Source organism: Micropterus salmoides, unplaced genomic scaffold, assembly GCF_014851395.1.
Source record: "Micropterus salmoides isolate LMB-PRFRI ecotype aquatic unplaced genomic scaffold, ASM1485139v1 Ms_hic_scaffold_1, whole genome shotgun sequence".
NCBI lineage: Eukaryota > Metazoa > Chordata > Actinopteri > Centrarchiformes > Centrarchidae > Micropterus > Micropterus salmoides.
Window position 1 is genome coordinate 56,633,781 of NW_024040040.1, and position 25,145 is coordinate 56,658,925.

The 25,145-nt window shown below is 42.1% G+C and overlaps 1 protein-coding gene across 1 annotated transcript in view; it reads left to right on the forward strand.

The window, feature by feature from the left end:
* LOC119897289 (NACHT, LRR and PYD domains-containing protein 12-like) overlaps positions 1–21,372 on the forward strand; it is a 118,428-nt gene extending 97,056 nt beyond the window's left edge. The window contains exons 9-12 of the mRNA XM_038710895.1: positions 7,738–7,911; positions 15,756–15,929; positions 19,877–19,923; positions 20,096–21,372. Of these exons, the coding sequence (XP_038566823.1) occupies positions 7,738–7,911; positions 15,756–15,929; positions 19,877–19,923; positions 20,096–20,628 (928 nt within the window). The 3' untranslated portion in view covers positions 20,629–21,372. The remainder of the gene's footprint in view (positions 1–7,737; positions 7,912–15,755; positions 15,930–19,876; positions 19,924–20,095) is intronic.
* Positions 21,373–25,145: the final 3,773 nt, after the last annotated feature.

Below are 25,145 nucleotides of genomic sequence, written 5' to 3' on the forward strand. Positions count from 1 at the left end.
CAGGACAAAGATGTCATCTATGAGAGAGAGATCAGTCAGTCAAGAAATCAGGTTTCTTTAGATAGATATGTTAAGAAATTATGTAAAACCATGTTTTTCTAAATATTATTGTTACTTGTTCATTAATAAAGGGGCTATATGTAAGTTTTTCAATGAAATTAATCAAATTTTCATTGCCTTATTGTTAATGGGCTCAAAACACACTTGTAAATTAAGCACACGCCTGTTTTCTCTGTTGATTGCATCAGCCACTATTCTGCATTTAATGTGAGGTCTCTGGGTTGGACTCCCGAACCTCTCTCGTACTACAGCGACAACACGACAGCTAATGACATGCAGTCCAATAACACCATCATGCAATCGGCTCACAACAAAACACAGGCTCCACGTAAGGATACAAAACAACAATAAAGGTTTGTGCCGAAGCCCATCAGACCAAACAGGTTCAGATGATGTCGAGTCACAACAAAGTGAGCATTAGTAAAGCTGGAGAAACACTTAGAAAGTCACGTTAGTTCGCTGGCTAACGTTTAGCAGTTGCTTTTGTTATCCGGTGCAAAGTTATATCACTTACATATACTTCACCAGCTAACGTGACCCATGTTACTATACTGTGTACCACTGTTGATTCAGCCTGCAAGAAAAGATGTAAAGGTAAAAAGCAAATGTGGAGCGATTTGTTTACCAACGTTAGCCTATAGTGATGCAGCCAGCTAATGCTACAGTAGCTCGGACCTGCCGCTGTTTGCTTCGTAACGTTCAGTTTAGTTTATTGTCATTTTACTAATACTCAGGTACAAAGCTTCTCCACCTCTCCGTTGCTGTAACTAACATGACCCACATAATATACAATACTGCAACAAAATGGGACAACAGGTCTCTCAGATCAACTGAACTTGGTTTATTGTCCATCCCTCGTTTCCGGTTGTCTACAGTAGGTGGAAGGTCATTTAGTGTTAATGCTCCAAAATTATGGAATTCACTGCCCCTTTCACTTCGAAATATTTCGTCTGTGGCTACATTCAGGACACAGTTAAAAACATGTCTATTTAACATGTATTTCGTTTAAATGTGACTATATGTATCCTATGTGATCGTAAGTTGTGTATTAGTGTATAAATGTACCATGTAAAGACCTTGAGCTCCAGAAAGGCACTATATAAATAAAACTTCTTCTTCTTCTTCAACACCACAGAGGAAGAGCCATCCACTAACACTACAGTAAAGTTACTTACTGCGGTCTAACTATTATACAGTGTGACACAATCTTATAATATTCAGTCCAGCTCACTACCTGTTTCATTATCATCCAGTATATATAGCTGTGCTGACATTGCTGAGCCTCCGGTGACAGATTCACAGATAGTAAAGATAGTTACTGAAAAGCAGCAGTCCATTATAAACCACATAATACATGAAGTTTACGAATGCATTGTCAGGTGAGGATCTCGGCTCATGCACGTATTCATTATTGGTCAGTTGATAGGCACACAGTCTTGTCATATATCACCATTAGCAGTGAAAAGAAATACATGTTTTCCACCAGGGCAGTAAAATGTGAAGTTTAGCTGCTGATCTGAGCTTCCCTGCTGTTACTGTCTCAGGAAGGTAACGGCACATTTCTGTCAATGTAACAAAGCCATAACAGAGTGCTGGAGAATAACTACATTAAATTACAATCCATCTAGATTTTTTTCTACCAGAGCAGTAAAAGTTTAGCTGACTGATGCTTCCATGCTCTAAGCTAACTATCATTTTATTGACAATTACTGATCAGCTGATTGTCTCGCTAACGTAACAGGTAAAGCCAAACCACAAAGCTGGAGAACAACAAGGCTACATGAAATTAATCCAACTACATATTTAATAGCTAAAGCTATCAAACAACAGTTTTCATTTGGATCGCTAAAGTCCGACAAACTTAATTACCTGTCCAGCAAAAAAACAGACGACTTCAGCTCCGCTTTGAAAACATCTGTCCCACATTATAGCCTTCCATCTGAGAAAATCCACACCAATTATGTCCGGGATTTCTGCCGTCAGCTGTCTGTATCTGTCCTGTGGTCCGGACTCCATCTGGCTTCATGGTATAAAGTTCCACAGGCTGTCGGCTTTCATGCTAAGTAACACGTGTGCTCGTTCATTTGTCCAAATGTCACTTCACTTCTTACTTCTAATAAATTAGAAGAGACGGGCATCTACATTGCTGGAATTACACAAGCAGGAGAAGAAGCCGTGATGATGAAACGTGCTCTCTAGTGCTGTTTGTCCGTTGTCGGGTATTGTAGAAACATGACACAATGCAGCAACCTCCACAGCAGGGGGTGCCCGCGGTTATGTAGATAAAAATGTCTCATTCTAAGGTAATAAAAACATAATGGTTCATTATGTAAGGTCTTTACACACCACTAAAAACATAGTTATGGATATTAAATAGCATTTCTGTCAATAAATCCTCAGAAATATTCCACACTGAACCTTTAAATTCTTCCGATTATATATGCCTCAATATGTATGATTTATATTGAAATGTTGCATTTGTGAATGTAGAATAATATTTTTCATATAGGCTAGGATACAGAGATTCAAATATGTAGGCTTTTCTTTACATTGAATTTCAATCTTTTCATAAAAGAAAATTTATTTTTCTAAAGTCATGTTCTTACAGAAATATTCGACACAAACAGAAAATAAATAACAAATGCTTTCAGTTATTTCGTTATTGCAAAAAATACACTTTTCGTTAACAGCAATCCTGAATCTTAATATAATTGTTGTTTAATTGATCCACATATTATAGCAGTGCAGCTAAATTTATGTTATTGGATGAACAGCTAACTTTTCAGCGCTGTATTTAAACCCTACGCGGGTTAGGGAGCTCGATTTGGCTGTGGGTGACTCCAACTCAACTTCAACTTCACTCAGTGTCAGAGTGGAAGTGGCGAAGGTCTAGTTTCGGAAAGGCCTAGGGTTTATTAGGGAGTGTGTTTCTCGTGGTGCGTGCTGGGAAGCTTCCCTCCTCTCCTGACAATGTAAACTCCCACAAAACTACAAATTAATGTCTACAATCTGATATGTAGTTTAAGATGTGTTTGAAGTCAGACTGCAGTGAAATCAGTGACTTTAGGCTCTTTAGAGAAAAAAAGGTCACTGAACACGATTGTTGCACTTTTTTACTTTTATTTGATAAAATAAAAACCTTTTTAACTAACTAGGTTACCATAGTAGCAGCTCTCAATTAAAAAAGATCTCGGCTTTCTGGAAGCCAAGTAAACACAAACCAACGTGTCCTCAGCCTCCAGCTCTTAATCTTTAAACAAACAGACTTTATCACAGCTCAGGAACAGATTGATGGTTAACAGTCACACGTCCCTCTGGCTGTTTCCTGTTTAAAGTTTCACTTCTCTACAAGTTGGTACTTTTTCAGTTTGTCTGAAAGCCTTCCTTATTTTCTCCACCTGGACCTCCGGCTGAAGGTAATGTAACCAGATTGAAAGGTTTTGCTCATTAACACAAGCTGTGGTTAGCTTTGCTCCACTTAATTTCTCCAAACTTTCAGCTCTGAGCTTCACTGGAAGCTCTGGATGAAGGAGGACGAGATGAGCCACTGCTCTCCTGCTGTCTGAGCCACTAAATGCTGCTTTGCTCGGCCGGACAGCCGCTGGAGAACAGCTGTTAGTGTCGGAGAATGCTGTCAGTAGATTTACCTGCAGAACTGGTTGAAGCTTCTTCGCATAGACAGTCAGCCGGTTCTTTATTGATCCATATTCAGTATCAGATTATTCAGATATGTTAGATTGTTTTTCTGTAGATAAATGTCACATGTCTGCATGATCAGCTGACCTGCTGTGGTCTGACCAAAAGACATTAGCTCAGCAGTTCATTAGAAGAGAACCAGCTGAACACTCGTCTCTATCTGAAGCTGTAATTAATGCCTGTGAATCCTCTACAGGAAACATTGGAGGTTGTTATTAGGAACATTATTAGAAAAGATATATTTTTAAAAATTAATGTTTATTGTTTATATAAAAGATGTTGTTATTGTCAAAGACAAAGGAAAATATGTAATGTTGTTATATTGGAGTCTTAGTTGGTGTGAAATAATCAGCTGTAGCTTGTTGCAACAAGTCATTTTCTACAGGGACTCTGTAGAAAGAGAGATTCTGTCAGACCACATCAGTCCTTCAGTGAATGTATCCGCTCCTCCATGCATGGTGTGTGTGCTGGGCTGCAGCTTCATGCCTCCATCTAGTGGACTGATAATAGAAGTCAGCTGATGGCAGCTTCCTCTGCCTCACGCTGCTGTCTGACTGCATTCAGCTGCCACTGATATGAAACAGAAACTAGCAGCCAATCAGTGGAGGAGCAGCTGATCTTTTTCCAGGAGAAATGATGGAAAGGAGGATTTGAGTTGATGTGCAGATGAATGATTTGTGTTTCCTCTCCAGGTGAAAGTGGATGTGAGTTGAGCAGCATGAGTCAGTGTGAGGACAGAGAGGAGGGAGTCCCTCCCTCTAAAAGCACTCTGTGTGGGGAACATGACAGCCAGACCAAAGCTCAGAGGTGAGATGAGGATCTCTAACTGTCCAGGACTCAAATCACTCCACCATCATTATTCACTCTCAAAGCTCTGTGTGTGTTGTGTTGAAGCCCAGAGCAGCAGCAGGGACCAGACTCTGCTGGACCTGGACCTGGACCTGGACCTGGACCTGAGCCCAGCTGTGTGTCCTTCAAGAGTGACCGGTCAATGGGTCACCCCATGACTTTTAAGCGAGGACATGTGTCTGACAGACAGTGAGTATGTGTCAGTATTAAACAGCGTTGGCCAATCAGAGCTAAATGTTCATGTCTCCCTCATCATGTTGCTCACTGCTGATGTTTGTCCTCATTAAATCCAGTCTGACCAGTTGTCCTTCTAATGTCCATGTTCTCCTAGAATGATGATGAAGGTCAGAGCCAGATTAGGATTAAAGGACAGGTCCACATGTTTTCCAGTCTGTCCCTAAACAACACTGACATGCCCATATGTCCACTGAAAGAGTTGTTGGTGGCTGGAATTGTTCCTCCTGTGCACACTGGCCCTGAAGAGATCTCTTCCTGATGGGGTTTCAATGGAAGTGATGGAGGACAGAGTCCACAGTCCTGCTTCTGTGGAAAAAGACAGTGGAAAATTCAGCTGAGGACAATATGAGGCTTCAGCAGTCTGAGTTCCACAAATCAAATTCAGCTCTTTTTAGTCTGAAGCTTCCTCTTTGGATTTTGTCCTAAAATGCTTCACCTACCAAAGTCTGTAAATAGCAGTCAGGATATTTGTGGTGAGTCTAGTAATGCAAACGTTAGAATACAGGCCAACAGAGCTGCTGCTGATGGAGCCACAGTTAAGTTTGGTATCTGTCAGGAACAGTAAGATCTGCTCAGAGATCAGAACATTTAGTCCTGGTTTGGTCCAATATTTGCTGGAAATGAAGCGATGATACACAGACTGAAATCATTCAGCTTCAGCTTTTATTGATCTCTTTTCCTTTTCATATTGATAGCTACTAATTTCTCCAGCAGCTTCTGTGGCTGAACACTAAAAAGTCAATTTCCATCCTCAGTGGTCTTCCTCTCTGTCAAACAGGATCTATGGGAGACCAGCATCTGGTGGACGTGGACCTGAACACAGTGTGTCCTTTAAGAGTGACTGGTCGGAGGAGCTGGCTGAGCGTCTGCAGAGCAGTAAGAGGATTTCTCTAAAGATTTAACCTGCTGGATAAACGGGATATTTACTGATGGCTAAACAGATGGAGGGAAACATGTTTAGATAAGGAAATTAAACTGTCACATGGACTTTATCAATCACTGATTGATCTGTTTTGTCGTGTCTTCATTCAGAAAGTCATTCTGCAGTTTGTCAGCGTAAACTCAAGTCTAACCTGTTGAAGAAGTTCCAGTGTGTGTTTGAGGGGATTGCTAAAGCAGGAAACCCAACCCTTCTGAACCAGATCTACACAGAGCTCTACATCACAGAGGGAGGGACTGCAGAGGTCAATGATGAACATGAGGTCAGACAGATTGAAACAGCATCCAGGAAACCAGACAGACCAGAAACAACCATCAGACAAGAAGACATCTTTAAAGCCTCACCTGGAAGAGATGAACCAATCAGAACAGTGATGACAAAGGGAGTGGCTGGCATTGGGAAAACAGTCTTAACACAGAAGTTCACTCTGGACTGGGCTGAAGACAAAGCCAACCAGGACATACAGTTCACATTTCCATTCACTTTCAGAGAGCTGAATGTGCTGAAAGAGAAAAGTACAGCTTGGTGGAACTTGTTCATCACTTCTTTCCTGAAACCAAAGAAGCAGGAATCTGCAGGTTTGAAGAGTTCCAGGTTGTGTTCATCTTTGACGGTCTGGATGAGTGTCGACTTCCTCTGGACTTCCACAACAATGAGGTCCTGACTGATGTTACAGAGTCCACCTCAGTGGATGTGCTGCTGACAAACCTCATCAGGGGGAACCTGCTTCCCTCTGCTCGCCTCTGGATAACCACACGACCTGCAGCAGCCAATCAGATCCCTCCTGAGTGTGTTGGCAGGGTAACAGACGTACGAGGCTTCACTGACGCTCAGAAGGAGGAGTACTTCAGGAGGAGAGTCAGTGATGAAGAGCTGTCCAGCAGAATCATCTCCCACATCAAGACATCACGAAGCCTCCACATCATGTGCCACATCCCAGTCTTCTGCTGGATCACTGCTACAGTTCTGGAGGAGGTGTTGAAGACCAGAGAGGGAGGAGACCTGCCCAAGACCCTGACTGAGATGTACATCCACTTCCTGGTGGTTCTGTCCAAACTGAAGAACATCAAGTATGATGGAGGAGCTGAGACAGATCCACACTGGAGTCCAGAGAGCAGGAAGATGATTGAGTCTCTGGGAAAACTGGCTTTTGAGCAGCTGCAGAAAGGCAACCTGATCTTCTATGAATCAGACCTGACAGAGTGTGGCATCGATATCAGAGCAGCCTCAGTGTACTCAGGAGTGTTCACACAGATCTTTAAAGAGGAGAGTGGGCTGTACCAGGACACGGTGTTCTGCTTCGTCCATCTGAGCGTTCAGGAATTTCTGGCTGCTCTTCATGTCCATCTGACCTTCATCAACTCTGGTGTCAATCTGCTGGCAGAAGAACAAACAATAAAAGATAAATCTGAAGTAACACATTTCTACCAGAGTGCTTTGGACAAGGCTTTACAGAGTCCAAATGGACACCTGGACTTGTTCCTCCGCTTCCTCCTGGGACTTTCACTGCAGACAAATCAGAATCTCCTACGAGGCCTGTTGACTCAGACAGGAAGTGGCTCAGAAACCAAGCAGGTAGTGGTTGAGTACATCAAGAAGAAGATCGAACAGACTCCCTCTGCAGAGAAAAGCATCAATCTGTTCCACTGTCTGAATGAACTGAATGATCGTTCTCTAGTGGATCAGATTCAACAGTACCTGAGTTCAGGAAGTCTCTCCACAGATAAACTCTCTCCTGCTCAGTGGTCAGCTCTGGTCTTCATCTTACTGTCATCAGAGAAAGATCTGGACGTGTTTGACCTGAAGAAATACTCTGCTTCAGAGGAGGCTCTTCTGAGGCTGCTGCCAGTGGTCAAAGCCTCCAAGAAAGCTCTGTAAGTGGGATTTATTACTCATAAATAACATTTTCAACTGGACATAACTTAATACTTGTTTTGTTTCTGCTGTTTCTCCAGTCTGAATGACTGTAACCTCTCAGAGAGAAGCTGTGAAGCTCTGTTCTTGGTCCTCACCTCCCAGTCCGCAAGTCTGAGAGAGCTCGACCTGAGTAACAACAACCTGCAGGATTCAGGAGTAAAGCTGCTGTCTGCTGGACTGGAGAGTTTACATTGTAAACTGGAAACACTGAGGTCAGGATTCAGTAACCCAGCCAATTGATGACCCTTTAAAGGCTGAATTTATGTTATTGGATGAACAACTAACTTTTCTATTATTGTCTTTGCCAATATCTATGGACCTTTCAATCGCTCTTTGAGGTCAAAGTGAGTCAAAGTTTGTCTCTTGTACGTGGATCGGTTGAAGACTTCTTTTTTTCTCTCCTAACAAGTCTTTGCACGGCAGAAACCTTGAGACTTAGAAACTTAAAGATAGAAACTTAGTAATGCGTTACTGTAATATTATTACTTTTCCCAGTGAGTTGTAGTGTAAGGTATTACTATGTCCAAAATGGGTAATAATATTGCAGTCCCAATCCAAGTATTGCCACATTAATGCGCTTCCAGAACGCATCCTTGATGTGAATGCGCGACTGCCTGGCAGGTCAGTGGCATCGGACCTTATGATGTTCTAGCAGCCAAAGAGCTAAAGAAAGAGTGGCGAGTGAGATAGGGGTTCTTTTGACATCTGTCCGTATTGCCATTATTATGTCACAGTCAGAAATGCAAAGGACATTGTCGTTTGTTTCAAACTTTGTTCGACCAGCCACAAGCTTTCAACAGCAAACAACTACATCTAATTTATTTAAACATCTACTACAGCAGCACAGCAATGTGAAACTTGTAGATAGAAATTGAATAGAGATTGAAATACCGTATATACAGTATCTCACAAAAGTGAGTACACCCCTCAAATTTTTGTAAATATTTGATCATATCTTTTCATGAGACAACACTGAAGAAATTACACTTTACTACAATGTAGTAAAGTGTAATTTCTTCAGGCTTGTACAACAGTGTAAATTTGCTGTCCCCTCAAAATAACAAATCACACAGCCATTAATGTCTAAACTGCTGGCAACAAAAGCGAGCACACCCCTACATGAAAATGTCCAAATTAGGCCCAATTAGCCAATTTCCCTACCTGGTGCCATGTGACTCGTTAATGTTACCAGGTCTCAGATGTGAATGGGGAGCAGGTGTGTTAAATTTGGTGTTATCACTCTCACACTCCCTCATACTGGTCACTGGAAGTTCAACATGGCCACTCATGGCAAAGAACTCTCTGAGGATCAGAAACAAAGAACGGTTGCTCTACATAAAGATGGCCGAGGCTATGAGAAGACCCTGAAACTGAGCTGCATACAGCGGTTCAACAGGACAAGTTCCACTCAGAATAAGCCTCACCATAGTCCACCAGAGAATTTGAGTCGTGTACTTTTGTGAGATACTGTACGTAGAATAGCATCATCTTGTTTGAGAGGCTGCGGTGTTTGCAGTTTGGAAGTAACAGGTTACTTATTACAATTTCTAAATATCTTGCCTAACACTGCTATTCAGTGACATATAATGCCATTCATTCACCTTGGGTTGATGCAAAAATAATTGTTTGTGTTTCTGCAATTATCTTATCATTTAGCTTAGAGTCCAAATTTTTTCATTGCTTTAATCAAATGTGAAAATGTCAAAACTGCATTTTTCGTGACCTGCTTGGACCTTAAGCATTGCTGCTTGCCGCTACTGTAGTCGGGGGCTAGGGGCCACACATGCAAATCAGTGTGGTACCCTGTACCAGCAATGCTAGACACCCTGAAATAGCATTTTTAAATGTTTTATTGTTTTGTCTATAAAGTCATACTGCAGCCTAAACACATTTCAGACCACAAAAAAACTTGTGTCAGCTAGCAGGTGGGGCTATAACCAAGTAAACTCTGATGCACCCGCTGCGCTGTCCACCAATTACTCTTTTAACCACCACAAAAAGAATCAATATGCCTCCTTCGAATATCATGCTGTCTTGGTGTCTGCTCCGGTAAAGGTCTCTGTGATTGTGAGATACCGTCCACCAGAACAAATGGATAACTTTGTCGACGATCTAGACACACTGCTGTCTTTAATCCAAGAGCATTGCTGTCCTTTACTTTTCCTTGGTGACATTAACATTCACTTAGACAAATAAAACTCAGCAGACATCCTGTCTATAATTCAGTCTTTGATCTAACATGAGTTCTCAGCCCCCTGACCCACAAAGCTGGCAAGGTGTTTGACCTCGTTCTTGTCCGAAACTGTGCCACCGAATGCCCAACAGTCACACCTCTACACATGTCTGACCACTATTTCATTCAGTTCACGGTATGCCAACAGGAAAAGCACATTGTTCCAGCACCGCTGCAACCTCTGGAACCTGTCTCCCACTCACTTTGCCTCAGTGGCAGCTTCCACTTTACCTCCCCTCAACACATTTTCCTCACTCGGGATCAATGCCGCACAATCTTTGTGCTCTACACTGCATGCCTGGATAGCCTGCGTCCTGTATCCACTCAGAGCCGCTGAAAGAAAATGGCAAAAAAACGGACAATGACCTACCAAATGCTCCTATCCTCTTTCTCAACCAGCATCAGTGCTGCCAAAACTGTGTTCTATAATGACAGAAGTAGCAGTGACACTGAGTCAAGGAAACTATTTTCCACTTTTAAAGTGCTACTGAATCCATCTCCACCACCCACAAACACGATACCTTTACTTCCTTCTTCAAAGGCAAAGTGATGGCTATAACTTGCCAATTCTCTCCATCAACCAAAATCAACTGTCTACTCCTGCTCTGGGCAGCTTCCACTCTGTGAGCACGGCACAAGAAAACAAAACATGTAGCAGTCCTTTTACATGTCTCTCTCCATCTCCCTCGGGAATGGCGCAAAACGTTTGACACCAAGGCTAACATGTAGCAGTCCTACTACATCTTTTTCTCTGTCTTCCCAGGTCAATAGTACTTCACTCTCCTCGTTTACCCCTCTCACTGACAGCAAAGTATTGGAACTCCTGACCCATAGCCGTCCCACTACACACCCACAGGACCCGATTCCTACCAATCTCCTCCAATCCATATCTCCTAATGTTACACCCTTGCTCAAAGAGCCCTCACTCGACCCAACTCAAGGTTTAAAAGTGGCCAGTCTACTGAAATGGCAATTTTGTCTGTAACAGAAGCCCTAAGGTCAGCTAGAGCTCCAGCCCAGTCCTCGGTTCTTATCCTGCTTGACCTATCAGCTGCCTTTGACACAGTCAATCACAGGATTCTGCTATCTGCACTCTCAGCAATGGGCATCTTGGGCACAGCACTCCTGTTCAGATCCTACCTCTCGTGGTGTTCCTACATTGTTATGTAGCAAGGACAATCTTCCTCCCACTGCTTTGCCACAGGGTTGCCCCAAGGCTCGGTAAATTTAAATGCCTTTTGGCCAGTAACTCCCACATAATATGTTGCACAAAACCGTAAATGCATGCTTTCCTTGACTCGTTTCCACCTATAATTTTTGGCATCGTGCAAAATTTGGCAATAAAGTCATCTGATATCTCCAAATATGTTTGTTTGATTAACAAAACTTGGGCTGGTAGTTTACCATGCCACCCTGAGTTTGTGCAGAATCTTTGGTGCCAGTTGGCCACTAGGTGGGTTTATGAGTTACACAAAACATTGTTTCATAAGCTTTCAATGCACCAAATAATGTAACTTCTCCGAATAGTCTGTCCGATTAAGATGAAACTTCAGCCAGTAAGTTCCTATGCCCCACCGAGACTCTATGTTGTATATATGGTGACAATTGGTCAATAGGTGGCTCTAAAAATTATGTGAGCTTATGTCTCCACATTGGTCTTTTTCATTAAAATGAAAATTTGTACGTAAAAACTATGGCTTCTAATGAACAACGATTATGAACTTTTCCATGCCTCATCAAGGTTCTGTGCAAAATTTCGCATCTATTTAGCTGCTAGATGACTCTGACAATGAAGTGTCATATGTTTTTAGTCAACAACGGACTGTCAAATCAAATAATATTTCAGTCAGTTTTCACATCAAATTGGAGGGATAATAAATAACTACTCTAATAATAAAATCTAAATTTAAGTAAACTAAAATAAAGTGCCTAATTTTTAGAAAAAATGAAATATAAAGTGTAGCTTGAAGTGATGAAGTGTAGTCTTTTCCAATTTTATAATAAACACTCAACACATCATAACAAATGAACAGCTGTAATGCCTCCTCTTCTCTTTCATTCCCTCTTATAGAGCTACCACTACTTTCTCTTGCTCAGTGAGAAACGTGAGCTCTAGTTGTCATGATTGGCTGACGTACTGCTGACGTATTGCGGTAAGCGTGTCGACTCATTTCCGTTTCCGGTGCTTGTGTGTTGGTACCGTGTTGTGCTGCTCTCGCTAAATAACAGTTACATTTGTTTGATTACAGCGGCCAACTGTCCGCTAAACACTTATTCTTTACAGTAATTTTGCCTAAGCACTCACAGTTCTTTCCAGGGCCGGCCCTGGCCAGTTTGCTGCCCTAGGCAAGATTTCACCTGATGCCCCTGGATTTTTGTTCATAAACTTACACATAAACAAACTGCACAGGTTTGTCTTGTTTTTTTTTGAAAATATTTTGGAAACACAAACACACAACGTATTATAGATACAATATAAATATGTATTATATTATATTATGTTATTGCAGAAAAAACTATATTACAGAAAACTTGCTTTCAGCATATGTAACATTCCAAAAATTATAAATAAGACCATTACACAAAAAATAAATAACTATACACAAACTTGAATGCACTATGCAAAATGTTTAGCAAATGTTCTACAGCCTTACTCGCCTTGCCTTTCTAGCCGCAGCCGACAGCTGTTGTGAGACCACATGATTTATGCTAATGACTGAAGTCCACTGAGACGTTCTTGAGCCATTGTAGATCTCAGGTAGTTTTTAATCAGTTTGAGCTTAGAGAAGCTCCTTTCAGCAGCAGCGACTGTCACAGGTAGAGTGGCAGAGATTCTCAGAGCGACCCACATATTGGGGAAAATTTCCATCAGCTTCTTCTCGTGCAGGAAAGTCAGCAATGTTTGTCATAATTTTTTATGTCAGATGTGGAAAGTTTTGCATTTCTAATACAAGTTTCAATTCAAATTAGCGAACGTTACAGGCATCGTGATCGTCGAACTAACTTAATGCAACACAGATAAACTGATCACACATCATTACCTACCTCTGTCTTTTTCGCGTTTTTCTTCCTCTTCTCTTCTTTTTTTTCTTCCCTGGGCACCAGATGGCTTGGGTCTTTTTGACATAATGACAACTTATCAGTGTCAGTGAATTCGGCCATCCGTCACTCACAATCACATACAGGTAACGGGGTTTTTTTCAGCAGGGCGGGGGAGATTGATGCGCCACTCAGTCGGACCGGGGGGATTCAGGATTCCCCCCGGATTCACGATCGCTTTTTTAAATCCATAATATTTAAGTTGTATTAGTAAAAAAAAATTATAAAAAAATTAATTTGGGCGCTCGGGCGCCCCAAGGGGTGGGCGGCGCCCTTAGCATTTGCCTATTCCGCCTATGCCCAGGGCCGGCCCTGCTTCTTTCCATCTTGTAGTGACTGCTGTTCAATCTCATAGTTGTTCTAAAGTTTTGGTAGCTGACGCTACAGTACTTTAGCTTAGCCGTTAGCGACTTTAGCTTAGCAGCTAGCGATGGCTTCTCCTTCTCCCTCTCTCTCCTACTTTCTCCTGCTCGGTATGTCAGATGTTCAGTTACTCCTCTGCCTCCTTTAGCGGTAATGGTACATGTAATAAGTGTAGTTTATTTATAGACATGGAGGCGAGGCTCAGTGATTTAGAAGTCCGGCTCCGCACCTTGGTAGATCAGTCTTTAGCTACAGTAGCTAGCCAGTCCCCGGTAGTCGGTGCGGAACGGCCTGAGTTAGCCTCTGGTAGCCGTCCCCGGCATCCCCTGTGCAGCCAGGAAAGGGGGGGGGCTGGGTGACTGTCCGAAGGAGGAATAGTCGTAAGCATTCAAAGTCCACGGGGCATCATCAACCTGTTCACGTTTCTAACAGATTTTCCCCACTCAGCGACACACCCGCTGAGAAACCAACTCTGATCATTGGCAGCTCCATTTCGAGAAACTTGAAGTTAGCGAAGCCAGCGGCCATAGTTAAGTGCATCCCTGGGGCCAGAGCGGGCGACATTGAGTCTTATTTGAAACTGCTGGCTAAGGATAAACGTAAATACAGTAAGATTGTTATTCACGTCGGCGGTAATGACTCCCGGTTACGCCAATCGGAGGTCACTAAGATTAATGTTGAGTCGGTGTGTACATATGCAAAAACAATGTCGGACACCGTAGTTTTCTCTGGACCCCTGCCAAATCTGACCAGTGATGACATGTATAGCCGCATGTCGTCATTCCGCCGCTGGTTGTCGAGGTGGTGTCCAGCAAACGATGTGGGCTTTGTTGATCATTGGCAGACTTTCTGGGGAAGACCTGGTCTGATCTGGAGAGACGACATCCATCCCACTTGGGAAGGAGCAGCTCTCATTTCTAGAAATCTGGCCAAGTTTATTAGTGGACCAAATCCATGACAACCCAGAGTTGAGACCAGGAGGCAGAGTCGCAGTCTAACACACTTCTCTGCCCTTCTTTTTCAGCAGTTACCCACCCAAAACCCTACGCAGAGTCGCAGTCTAACACACTTCTCTGCTCCTCCATTTCAGGAGTTACTTAGTGAAAATCCTATAGTGACGGTGTCTGCCCCCCGACCATCGAAATTATTTAAAAAGGTAAACAGAAGAGGAGCTGTGCATAAAAACCTCATAAAAATTAAAACCACAAGAGCAATAGTGCAAACGAATAGGAGAGTTAAATGTGGACTCTTAAACATCAGATCTCTCTCTTCTAAAGGTGTACTAGTAAATGAACTAATATCAGATTATGATATTGATTTATTTTGTCTTACTGAAACCTGGCTGGGTGATGGAGAATATGTTAGCCTAAATGAATCCACCACTCCCAGTCATATTAATACTCACATTCCTCGAGGCACAGGCCGAGGAGGTGGAGTTGCAGCTATCTTCGACTCTAGCCTATTAATCAGCTCTAAACCTAAACTAAACTATAACTCATTTGAAAGTCTTGTTCTTAGTCTTTTGCACCCAAGTTGGAAATCACTGCAACCAATTCTTTTTGTTATAGTGTACCGAGCACCTGGCCTGTATTCTGAATTCTTATCTGAATTTGCAGAGTTTTTGTCAACTTTAGTCCTTAAAACGGACAAAGTTATTATTGTAGGAGATTTTAATATTCATGTGGATGTTGAGAATGACAGCTTCAGTACTGCGTTTATCTCCCTGTTAGATTCCATTGGCTTCTCTCAGTGTTCATGAACTCAATTTGTGTGTGTTTCCAAAATGTCTCTGGTGAATCTCGTGGACTTGACTTGCAAGCTGGGCAGCGTCACATGAGACGATTGGAGCACATGCGATTGGTCTGTGAGTTTCTAGTGCTGCTAAACCAGTACAGTAAATGCTAGAAGGTTAAAATAGAAATGCTCCATCACAAGGTAGTAAGTCTCAATAATAAATCGGATGTAGGTCGGCAGTCTGGAGAGGACAGCAGCTGGGTCCGGATCCGGACCGCAGTCCGCCTATTAGTGACCTCTGCTTTAGACCATATAACAAGAGTTGTACTTTTATATTATATATATATAACAGCCGCAATCAGCTCTGGCAGCCAAAATTCCAATCAAACAGTCACAAGAGCAATGACAGGACTTGCTAGTAGTTTAAGATGAAATATGAATTTTTTTTGTTGTTCTAATTCACCACTGGCTAATATTTAAAACAGTCACTAGTTAGGTCACTCCTGCTGTAGACTCTGTAACATTAAGTTTACAATGACATGGTTAATGTTGATGTTTAGATAGTTTCTTCTTGTATCTGACTGAATCCTGATGATCTGCCCTGTCCATTGGTTTGTGTGTTTGCAGGCTGTCAGGATGTCTGATAACAGAGGAAGGATGTGCTTCTCTTGCCTCAGCTCTGAGCTCCAACCCCTCCCATCTGAGAGAGCTGGACCTGAGCTACAATCATCCAGGAGACTCAGGAGTGAAGCTGCTGTCTACGGGATTAGAGGATCTGCACTGGAGACTGGACACACTCAGGTATGAAGAGGCCTGACAGTCAGTCTGATAGAGGAGGTGTTTTTGGTTATGGTGGATGTGAGTATTAAATGAACAATCACACATTTAGAAAGCCTTCGTTGATCGTTGTGTGGGAGAACTTCTCCAGGAACAAACATGATAAATGCCTGTTGATAATAATTTATGCAGTTTGGGCAGATCTCTGCATGTTAAAGGAATTGTCTGTCAGTCTTAGAAGTAAACTTTGAAACGATGAACGAACATTTTAAGTGACAAAGTTCATAAAAGTGAGGTGGAACAACCAATTAGGCTTTTCAGAGGCCGAGTCTTTTAATGTGGAAACGCTGAAATGAGGCTAAAATTGTCATACACGCCACGCCATAAGAACACATCAAATCAATACATTACTGTATTGATTACTGTATTGAACAGACTACATCTGTTATTTAGGCATTCATTCTGTCTCCCTGCATGTGTCCAGCAGCTGTGTTACTCAGCTCTTCGTTTTTAAAATTTGCCACACTTCTGCCAGTAGAATTGTCCACATCTGTGATTGGTCATCTGCTGCCAACACCACCTTTTTCATATGAACACACTCACAGCTGGATTGGGAAACCCTGGGCTGACTTACTGAGTTGATAACCAACTTCGTGTGACAGCTTATCCCAGTCCCATTGTTAGGCTTAGTGAAGCCAGATAATGAAAAGAGATCCTTGCTTCGTGGTATGGGGCCCAGGTTTTTACAAATATTTACAAAGCCCACATAATTTGCTGGAAACAACCTGTATAGCCAGTGATCTCATGATGCAATGCGTCATCATGAGATTTATTGTCATTTCTATCCAGTCACACGTGAGGCTGGTCATTCCTGTATTTAGGCCAAATAGACAACAATTAAACAGAGTAAACACGCAGCCTAAGGAGACAAACAAGTCACAAAACTGCACTAAAGTCTCTAATGAAGCAAGCAAAGCAAAATAAATCTTGCATATCCAGCCATCTCATCTACTGCATCTGATGAAAGCAACCGGAGGCTCAAGTATAAATGAACGCTGCTGTGCAAAATTTTTTGGATTGATATGATGAAGCGCAGTTATTGGTCAGTGACGAGTGAAGCAATTTGCAAATAAACTGTATGCAGTAGTGTTAAAAGGTATCAGAAAAGGAAATAAACGTAAAGCCTAAAACTGAGCACCAACTTTGATATGAGTTACATCATTTAAATTTCCTTTAAACATTATCCTAAAAAATCCAAATACACCATCATCATATTCTCGGTTATTCAATAAAGAATTCACAATCAGAACCAATAAATATAAATCCAGATAATATCAGCATTGTTCTAGTAGAAATGATCCTGTGCCTCTGAGCAGGACATACAGTAACCTATAATTATTCATGTGCAGGTGTTTCTTGAACAGCTACAGAGAAAAACATGCAGATCTGCAGTGATAACTAAGCCCTTATTAGTGCCAACACAGTGCACGTGTGCAGACACAAACTCCATCCAAAGTCTCTCGAGCTGTTAGAGCTGATCACAGCTGTGATTGGCAAAACTTTGGTCATGTACATAAAAAAGCTTTTTTAGCGTATGAAAGAGGCAAGGCAGCTTTCCTCCATTGTGCAGGCAAGAGACTGGTCTGCCACTTCAGGGAGGCTCCATGCCCTACAAACACAATTGAGTAGCTGTTTGTTTGTTTATCCATGCATGGGAGTGGAAAAGAATCTGGTTTAGTAACAGCATTGACTTTTCTATAATCATTACAGGAACATGGGGTCTAGTCAGGTTTAGGGACAAGCAGTGAAGGGGAACTCCAAGAACTACTACTTGAGACAGCGCAACCGTGGTCAAGGAGATATTTTACCTCCTGCTGCATTAAGGCACGTTTTGTCGGATTGACATGATAGGCATGCTGTTTTATGGGTTGATGAACACACACATCAACATCATGACATAACACATTGGTCTGCATGGGGAAGTCCTGAAAAAGGGTCTGATTAATGAGCTCACTAATGTGACACCCTTCCCGTCTACCAGGGGCCTCAAATATGAAAAATGGATTCTGCAGGGGAACAGGCTGCACCAAACAACAAACGAGGCTCAACCAGTACTGTTTATATACCCACCGAAAGCCATATTTACTAAGTTGAACAAAAATAAACAGTTAAAAGACCTAAATAGGAAAAGGGGTTCTAAATCATCTATGATAAAACATCTAGTGAGATCAATGGCCAAGCCTTAATACGTCTCGGTCACTGTCCTTGAAATCCCTTCTTTCAGTCCGCCGGCTCTCCGTCTACTGTCTGTTGCCCTCAGTGTTTGCTGCTTTATATGGTTCAGCAGTGGCCAGCACCAGCCTAAACGACAGAATGCTCACGGCAGTTACAGAGCTACGCACAGTCCTTTCTTCCACAATAGTTCTGCTTGAGTAATTAATTTATAGGAAATAAAACAATAAAGATGAAAAAATATACATCCAAGAAAACAACTAAATCACATGTGCAAAACAGAACATAAGTCAAAACCCCTAACCACTCACAAATAACGTTACACAAGTAAAGCTACTGGTTTTTCCTTCGTGGCGTGACACACAGGGTACAATTTAAAACAGGTCCGGAAGTCTGTAACGGCATTAGGCTCGCTCCTTCAATTACCACGAGTAAAAAAAACAAACTAAAAGGCGACAGCTTGTCCACTGGGCACAATATACACAGCGTGTAACCAAAATAAAAAGGCGTGGGAGAGGTACTTACTGAGAAGTACTCACCCGGATCTCTTAAGCATAGGAGCTCTTAACTCCTGATTTTTAAGACTGGGTGGCACCTGCAAATCAAACGTTCCCCATTAAAATCAGCCTTTTTACTCATCTAGTTTATCAATTGATGGACTAGTAGCAAAATCCTCCAATTTAAACTCCATATTTGCCGCCACCACAAAAGAATAACTGCCAACCAGACAAGTAGAGCTACAAGAACAACAAAATAAAGTTACCTAACACGACATAACAGGACAAAAGCAATAACTGACGACAAACCAGCAGCTTTAATTTTACTCAGAGATGAGCAGTACCCAAAACAACAAACAACCTAAAACTTCCCTAAACCGAAACAAAATGTAAAGAAAAGCTCTAACCTAGAACTATATATACCACAGTACACAATACACACAAGCGACAGTGATCGGGATCCAAGCAAGTCATTGCAACATTTGACATTTTCAGAGTAGAAGAACAGATGCAGATGACTTAAGAGATTAAAGTGATGAATTTGGACTTTGAGATAATTGCCAAAACATAAAGTTGATTGTTATAGCGCCACCTTGAGGTCTCTGAGTGCAATTTATTTTGCCTGAGTAGTGGGTGGAATTTGTAACCTACCAGCCAATTTTGGTGAGTTTTCGTCCAGCATTTTTTGCTGCCCAAATGCTTTTAGCGGAGAAGAAGAAGAAGAAAGAAAGAAAGAAAGAAAGGAAGGAAGAAGAAGAAGAAGGCTTTGCTGCTTGGATCCCTAAAGAGGATAGAAACAGAAATTGGGCTCTCACTCCATGCACTGCTTTTAAAGTGAGTCCCTTGATCCCTTGATCAAATATTGTCTTCCTCTTTCACACACACCAACATCCTGTAGGCCACTCTTAGCGAATAACTTTTTGTTTCACATGGGAAATGAACACAGCTCTCCTGCTTGAAAGGTTTCTGGAACACCCATCCACCCCAACCACCTCCTTACTCCTTTACTGTTACATATCAGCATTTTTTTTTTAAAAGAGCGCTACGGGGCTTCCCCAGGTGAGTGAAACTAAGGGCCGCATAAGCTAAGGGACTCCTTAGTGTATTACGACCCAAAGGGGGTTGACCATGCATCCATATGTGACAACTTGGGAGTGAGAACAGGTTGGTATGAGAGGAGTGTAATGTCCATGTTTGATGCTGAAAGAGGATGTGCTGGTCTGACCCCCCTCATCCTTTCAGGGTGGAGCCTGCTGGAGTCCGATGGTTGAGACCAGGTCTGAGGAAGTGTAAGTGTGTTTTTCATTTGATTCATCAAAACAAAGCAGCACAGATTCAACCATCTTCTGACTGTGACATCACTCATTCAAAGCTCTGACGTCGTCATCATCAAAGTGCCAATCACTGAAAAGATGATCAATAAATAACTGCAGCTGTATTGTGTCTCGTTCTCTCCATCAGATTCCTGTGAACTCACACTCGACACAAACACAGTAAACAGATGGATCAAACTGTCTGACAACAACAAGAAAGCAACACATGTGGAGGAGGATCAGTTCTATCCTGATCATCCAGACAGGTTTGACACTTGGCTTCAGCTGCTGTGTGGAAATGGTCTGACTGGTCGCTGTTACTGGGAGGTCATTTGGAGAGGAGACGTTCATATATCAGTGAGTTACAGAGGAATCAGCAGGACAGGAGACAGTAAAGACTGTGTGTTTGGAGAGAATGATAAGTCCTGGAATCTGTTCTGCTCTCATGATGGCCATTACTCTATCTGGCACAATAACAGAAGAACAACCTCCTCCTCCTCCTCCTCCTCTAACAGAGTAGCAGTGTATGTGGACTGTCCTGCTGGCTCTCTGTCCTTCTACAGAGTCTCCTCTGACACACTGATCCACCTCCACACCTTCCACACCACATTCACTGAACCTCTTTATCCTGGCTTTGGGTTCAGATGGTCTGCTTCTTCAGTGTCTCTGTGTTCTCTGTAGGAGGGAGAGTCTCTTCTAGATCAGTTGAGTGTGTACATGTTCACACTTCCAGTGTAGCAATGTATTACAGAATTCTTTATTTAAAAATGTTTTAAGTCTCAGCTCAAAAACGCAAAAAAAACACAAAAAAAAGCAAAAAAACACAAACTCGACTGTTACAGCGAAAGAAATGAAAACCTTCAGTGGGCTGTGTGTCACTATGGGCATTCTTCAGCTGCACGCAACGAGAGACTATTGGCAAAAAATCAGTCTTAGATCTAGTTACTAGTTCGATGTTTTCCATAGGTTTTACATATATTCTGTGTTCTGTTTCCGTCATCCTGGTCCGTTGTTTGTTCTAGTTTTAGTCCACTTGTCAGTCTTGTCAGTCTGTTCAGTCCATGTGTCTTGCCTTGCTTGCTGTTTTGTTCTGAAGTAGTCTGTGGGCCTTTTTTTTTTAATTTCCCACATTTTTCTTAGTCCCTCCCACCCGAGATGCGAGCCAAGGAGCGAGGAGTCAAGGAAACAGGCATTTAATGAAATGAGATCTCCTTGCCTCGGAACAGTCATTTTAAAGCGACGTCAGTTAAATATGACCTGTTGCACAGCTGCATCAGTTGTCCACTGTTTGAGCTGTGATCTTTGTCAGAGCAGCAAACCAGTATGGGATGAATATCCTGCCATCAAAAAAAAAAAAAACTTATGAAAGATTGAAACTAAGTGTTTGAAAACTCAAAATTTTACCAAATAAAATCTCTGCAAACATTGTTGTTTTTGAGTTTTTGTTCTTCAGAACTTTTTTTACAATGTTGCACAAACAATTTTTCAGAGTTTCAAATTTGTCAGTGTTCTCCCAGTGTATTAGTTTGTTTTCTAGGTTTGAAACCTTGTAAATGGTGATCTGAAAACTGGTGTGCGAATGTGTGAAAAAAGGTTTAAAACTCTATTAACTTTATTACATTACATTTGCTCTCGTATTGCAGACTATTTTTTCAGAGCTGAGTTAACAACACCCACTTTGTGGAGATACGCCGACTGGATTTGTGCATTTCATATCAAATGATTTGGAGACTCAAAAATCCCTTCCCTCTCTCTCTGAGAAAAAGGAGGGAGGTAGGAAAGTTTTCCTCCCCTGGAGGTTGCCCTTTTGACATGCTAGAGACATCGCCTGGGGTTTTGGTAAGGGTCTGCAGAGACTCAATCAGATATGCATTGCTTAAGGATGCCGTAAAGGTGTCAATAGACACTTAGCAGGACAGCAAAAAGAAGTGTCCGATCTCTCTCCCTATAGGGTGCCTCAGGACATCAAAGTACCGGACTTCTGATCCCCTTTTCCCATAGAATGGCTGGGCCATAAAACACCACTCCCGTCTGTTCTTTTAGCTGATGTGCAAACGTGATAAGCCAGGGATGCCAAAGGGGGACTTAACAATTCCTACCTCTAAATAAGTTAATTTTGCAGTGTTTTCATTTTCAGCAAGGTTAATGAAATTCCTTCATTTTATGTGTAACCAATGCTTGTTCACAATACTTTCTGACAATTCCTCTAGAAAGGATATGATAAAGGATAGATAGATGGATGGATGGATAACCAAATTCCACAGGTCCTGAGCAAAGATTGTCTTAGGGTTAATCCAAGCTATCATCATGTAACCTGAGCTCCCCCAAGTGGAAAAAATAAGTATTACATGCCATCGTCTGAAATGCTGTTAATGTATAAGTGTCACTCCGTATTTACCTGCCCACAATCTGATGCCATTCGTGTGTCTTGCTTTTATTCTCTAAGAACATGTAACAGCCAATATATCCATGAAGTTGTTCAGTCTATATGCTCACATCCGCCCTGAACACATCCACACATTTGATAAGGGACACACTCTCAACGCATCTACATGTCAAAATTCACTCAACCTCATAGCGCCACCTGCTGGAATCAGGAATCACCAACATGCACGCAACATTTGTGGTACATGTATCATCCCAAGACGCACAAAAAAGCCTATTGGAGCCATACCTGAAAACAGACAGGAAGTCAGCAATTTTGATTTGACTGATGTTTTATTACAGCCCATTTATGGCCTTTTATAAATTCCGTTCTTTAATGAACTCCTCCTACAGAATTAATTGGATTGACTTTTGACTTTTCTACTGTGCATTTTAAAAGTATTGACAGTGTAAATTTGTCCTATCTGTGAGTTTTTGTCGATGGTCGTGTCTGTGACGTGGCGTCAAAGATTGATGGTTCACCATTAAACTGGAAGTTATAATAACTTCAGTGTACATGCTCAGATCCATACCAAACTTTACATGGTTGATAAGTGTCCCGCCCTGAACACATCTATATGCAAATATTCACTCAACGTCATAATGCCACCCACTGGTAACAGGAAGTAAGCCCTTTCTGACAAAAATTATTTGATTTACATGGCATTTTCACAGCGTGGTCCACACTTCACCTACTGCTGCACAACATACAGTATAATTAGCGGGTGTTGATTTTACTAGTTTTGGACTGAGGATCAAGTGAGCTGATGAGAAACAGCTGCCACTGATTGTGCGACCCCCCCACAGGGACTACTGGAGGACAGAGGACTGGCTACTTGTTAAACTGATTGTGGACAGGTAAGCAGGGAGGCAGAGCAACACATAGCATCTTGGACTGCAAATCGGAGTCTGCCCCACCGGAGAGGAGCTGTTTGGTGATGGTACAGGGTCCGACAGAGCGAGATTGAGGCCGAGATTGAGGCCAGGATGGAGACCGCTTATCCTGTGTACAGGGTCGCGGGGGGCTGGAGCCAATCCCAGCTGCCATCGGACGAAAGGCAGGGTCCACCCAGGACCGATCGCCAATCCAGTGCAGGCCTTGGTGAGGCAAATATTTTAAATATTTTTTAGATGTCTAAAATATATGGAGTTCCAGCCTCCATCCACAGCAGCACTTTGCTTAACTTCCATGCTGGGACTCCTCATATTTCTTTTCCCTACACATTCAGTGATCTTTGGACTGATGGCGAGTACTTTAACTGACCTTGGAAATGTAGACACTGTAACTGTTTGTCAGATGTTTCAGCAAGCCAAATCTTGTTTTCACTGGCTTACTGTTAACCGAGGCTTAACCCCTTGACACCGATTGTAGCGAATTTGCATCATACGTCTTCCTTGCAGACTGCAAGTCAAGATAGCACATGGATTCCCCCAATGCCTGTTGGTGCATATTTGATAAGAGCCTAAGAACCTTTTGCAAGCCCTGGTTTGTGATTTATGCCTGTTGTCGCTTATTTGCATCATACCTACACATACCTGAATTTATATCTTTTCTAAAGACAAATTAACTGTTGTGAATTATTTTGGAGCATTATAGCCTAAATTGTTATCATTTATTACTAGAGCAATGGTGTTCTACATTGTCATCATTTAAAGTGTTATTTTATAGTGTAAAGTTAGGATCACAGTGTTAAAACTCTACAGCTCTGAGTGTATGTGCTCCTTTCTGTATCTAACTGCCCAGGCACATGTGTGTGTGTGAGCAAGTTCGTGTGCTTTGGGAGAAAAGGGAGGGAGCACAGTGAGATATCATCAAAAATACCTGCAAAGTAAAATATAGAAGCAGATTTTGTGCAAATTGTATAACAAAACATACATCAATATAGTCCATCACAGTAAGAATGTCCTGTTTCTAGCACAGAGCACAAACAACACCAGTTTATTCCATAAAAGTCAGGTTATGGAAGAAATGGCATGATCAAGCAGAGTTCATGCAGAGGACACAGAGAGGAGGAGCAGACAGTCAGGGACTTTCCCACCAAATGCTTGGGCACGTGAAAATCTTGGACTTTCCCAGATTCAGGTGCAGTAGGAAAGAGAGCCAAGAGATGATGTAAAGCCAAGAAACAGAGCTATAAAAGGAGGTCCAAAAGGAGGTGATAGTCAGTCGTTACATGGTTTTCATGTCGACTCGGGTCTCTGTTCTGGTAACAGTATGGGGCTCTATTTTGCACCGATCTCTGACTCACTCCGGTGGAACTTTTGTATTCTAATTGGTGTCTGTTTTTGTTGATAATAAAAATGTTGGTAAAAGTTCAAGCTTTCTTATCTGGCCCAAGTCTTGAATTTTTACACAACATTATAACAATCTTCACTTAATTTAACATCAGCTTGAAAGCAAATGAAAACACAAATAATTATTTTAATTTTTTTATGTCAGCTGTTTATTGCTGTTGTTCGGCTGGTTGTCTCGGTTCTCTAACAGGTGTTGTCCTTTCCCTGTTGTTTGTCTCACACCGCCACAACCTCCGCAACCTGCCTCCTGACTCACTTTGCCTCAGTGGTAGACTCAACTCTACCTCCCCTCAACACATTTTCCTCACTCGAGGTCAATGATACCGCACAATGTCTGTGCTCTACACTGAGCTTGTGCCTAGATAGCCTGTGTCCTCTATCCACCAAGCCTGCTCGCCTGAACCAGCCCCACCCATGGGCTCTGTACTGATCTCAGAGCCGTGGAAAGAAAATCGCAAAAAACCAAAGACCCTGCTGAC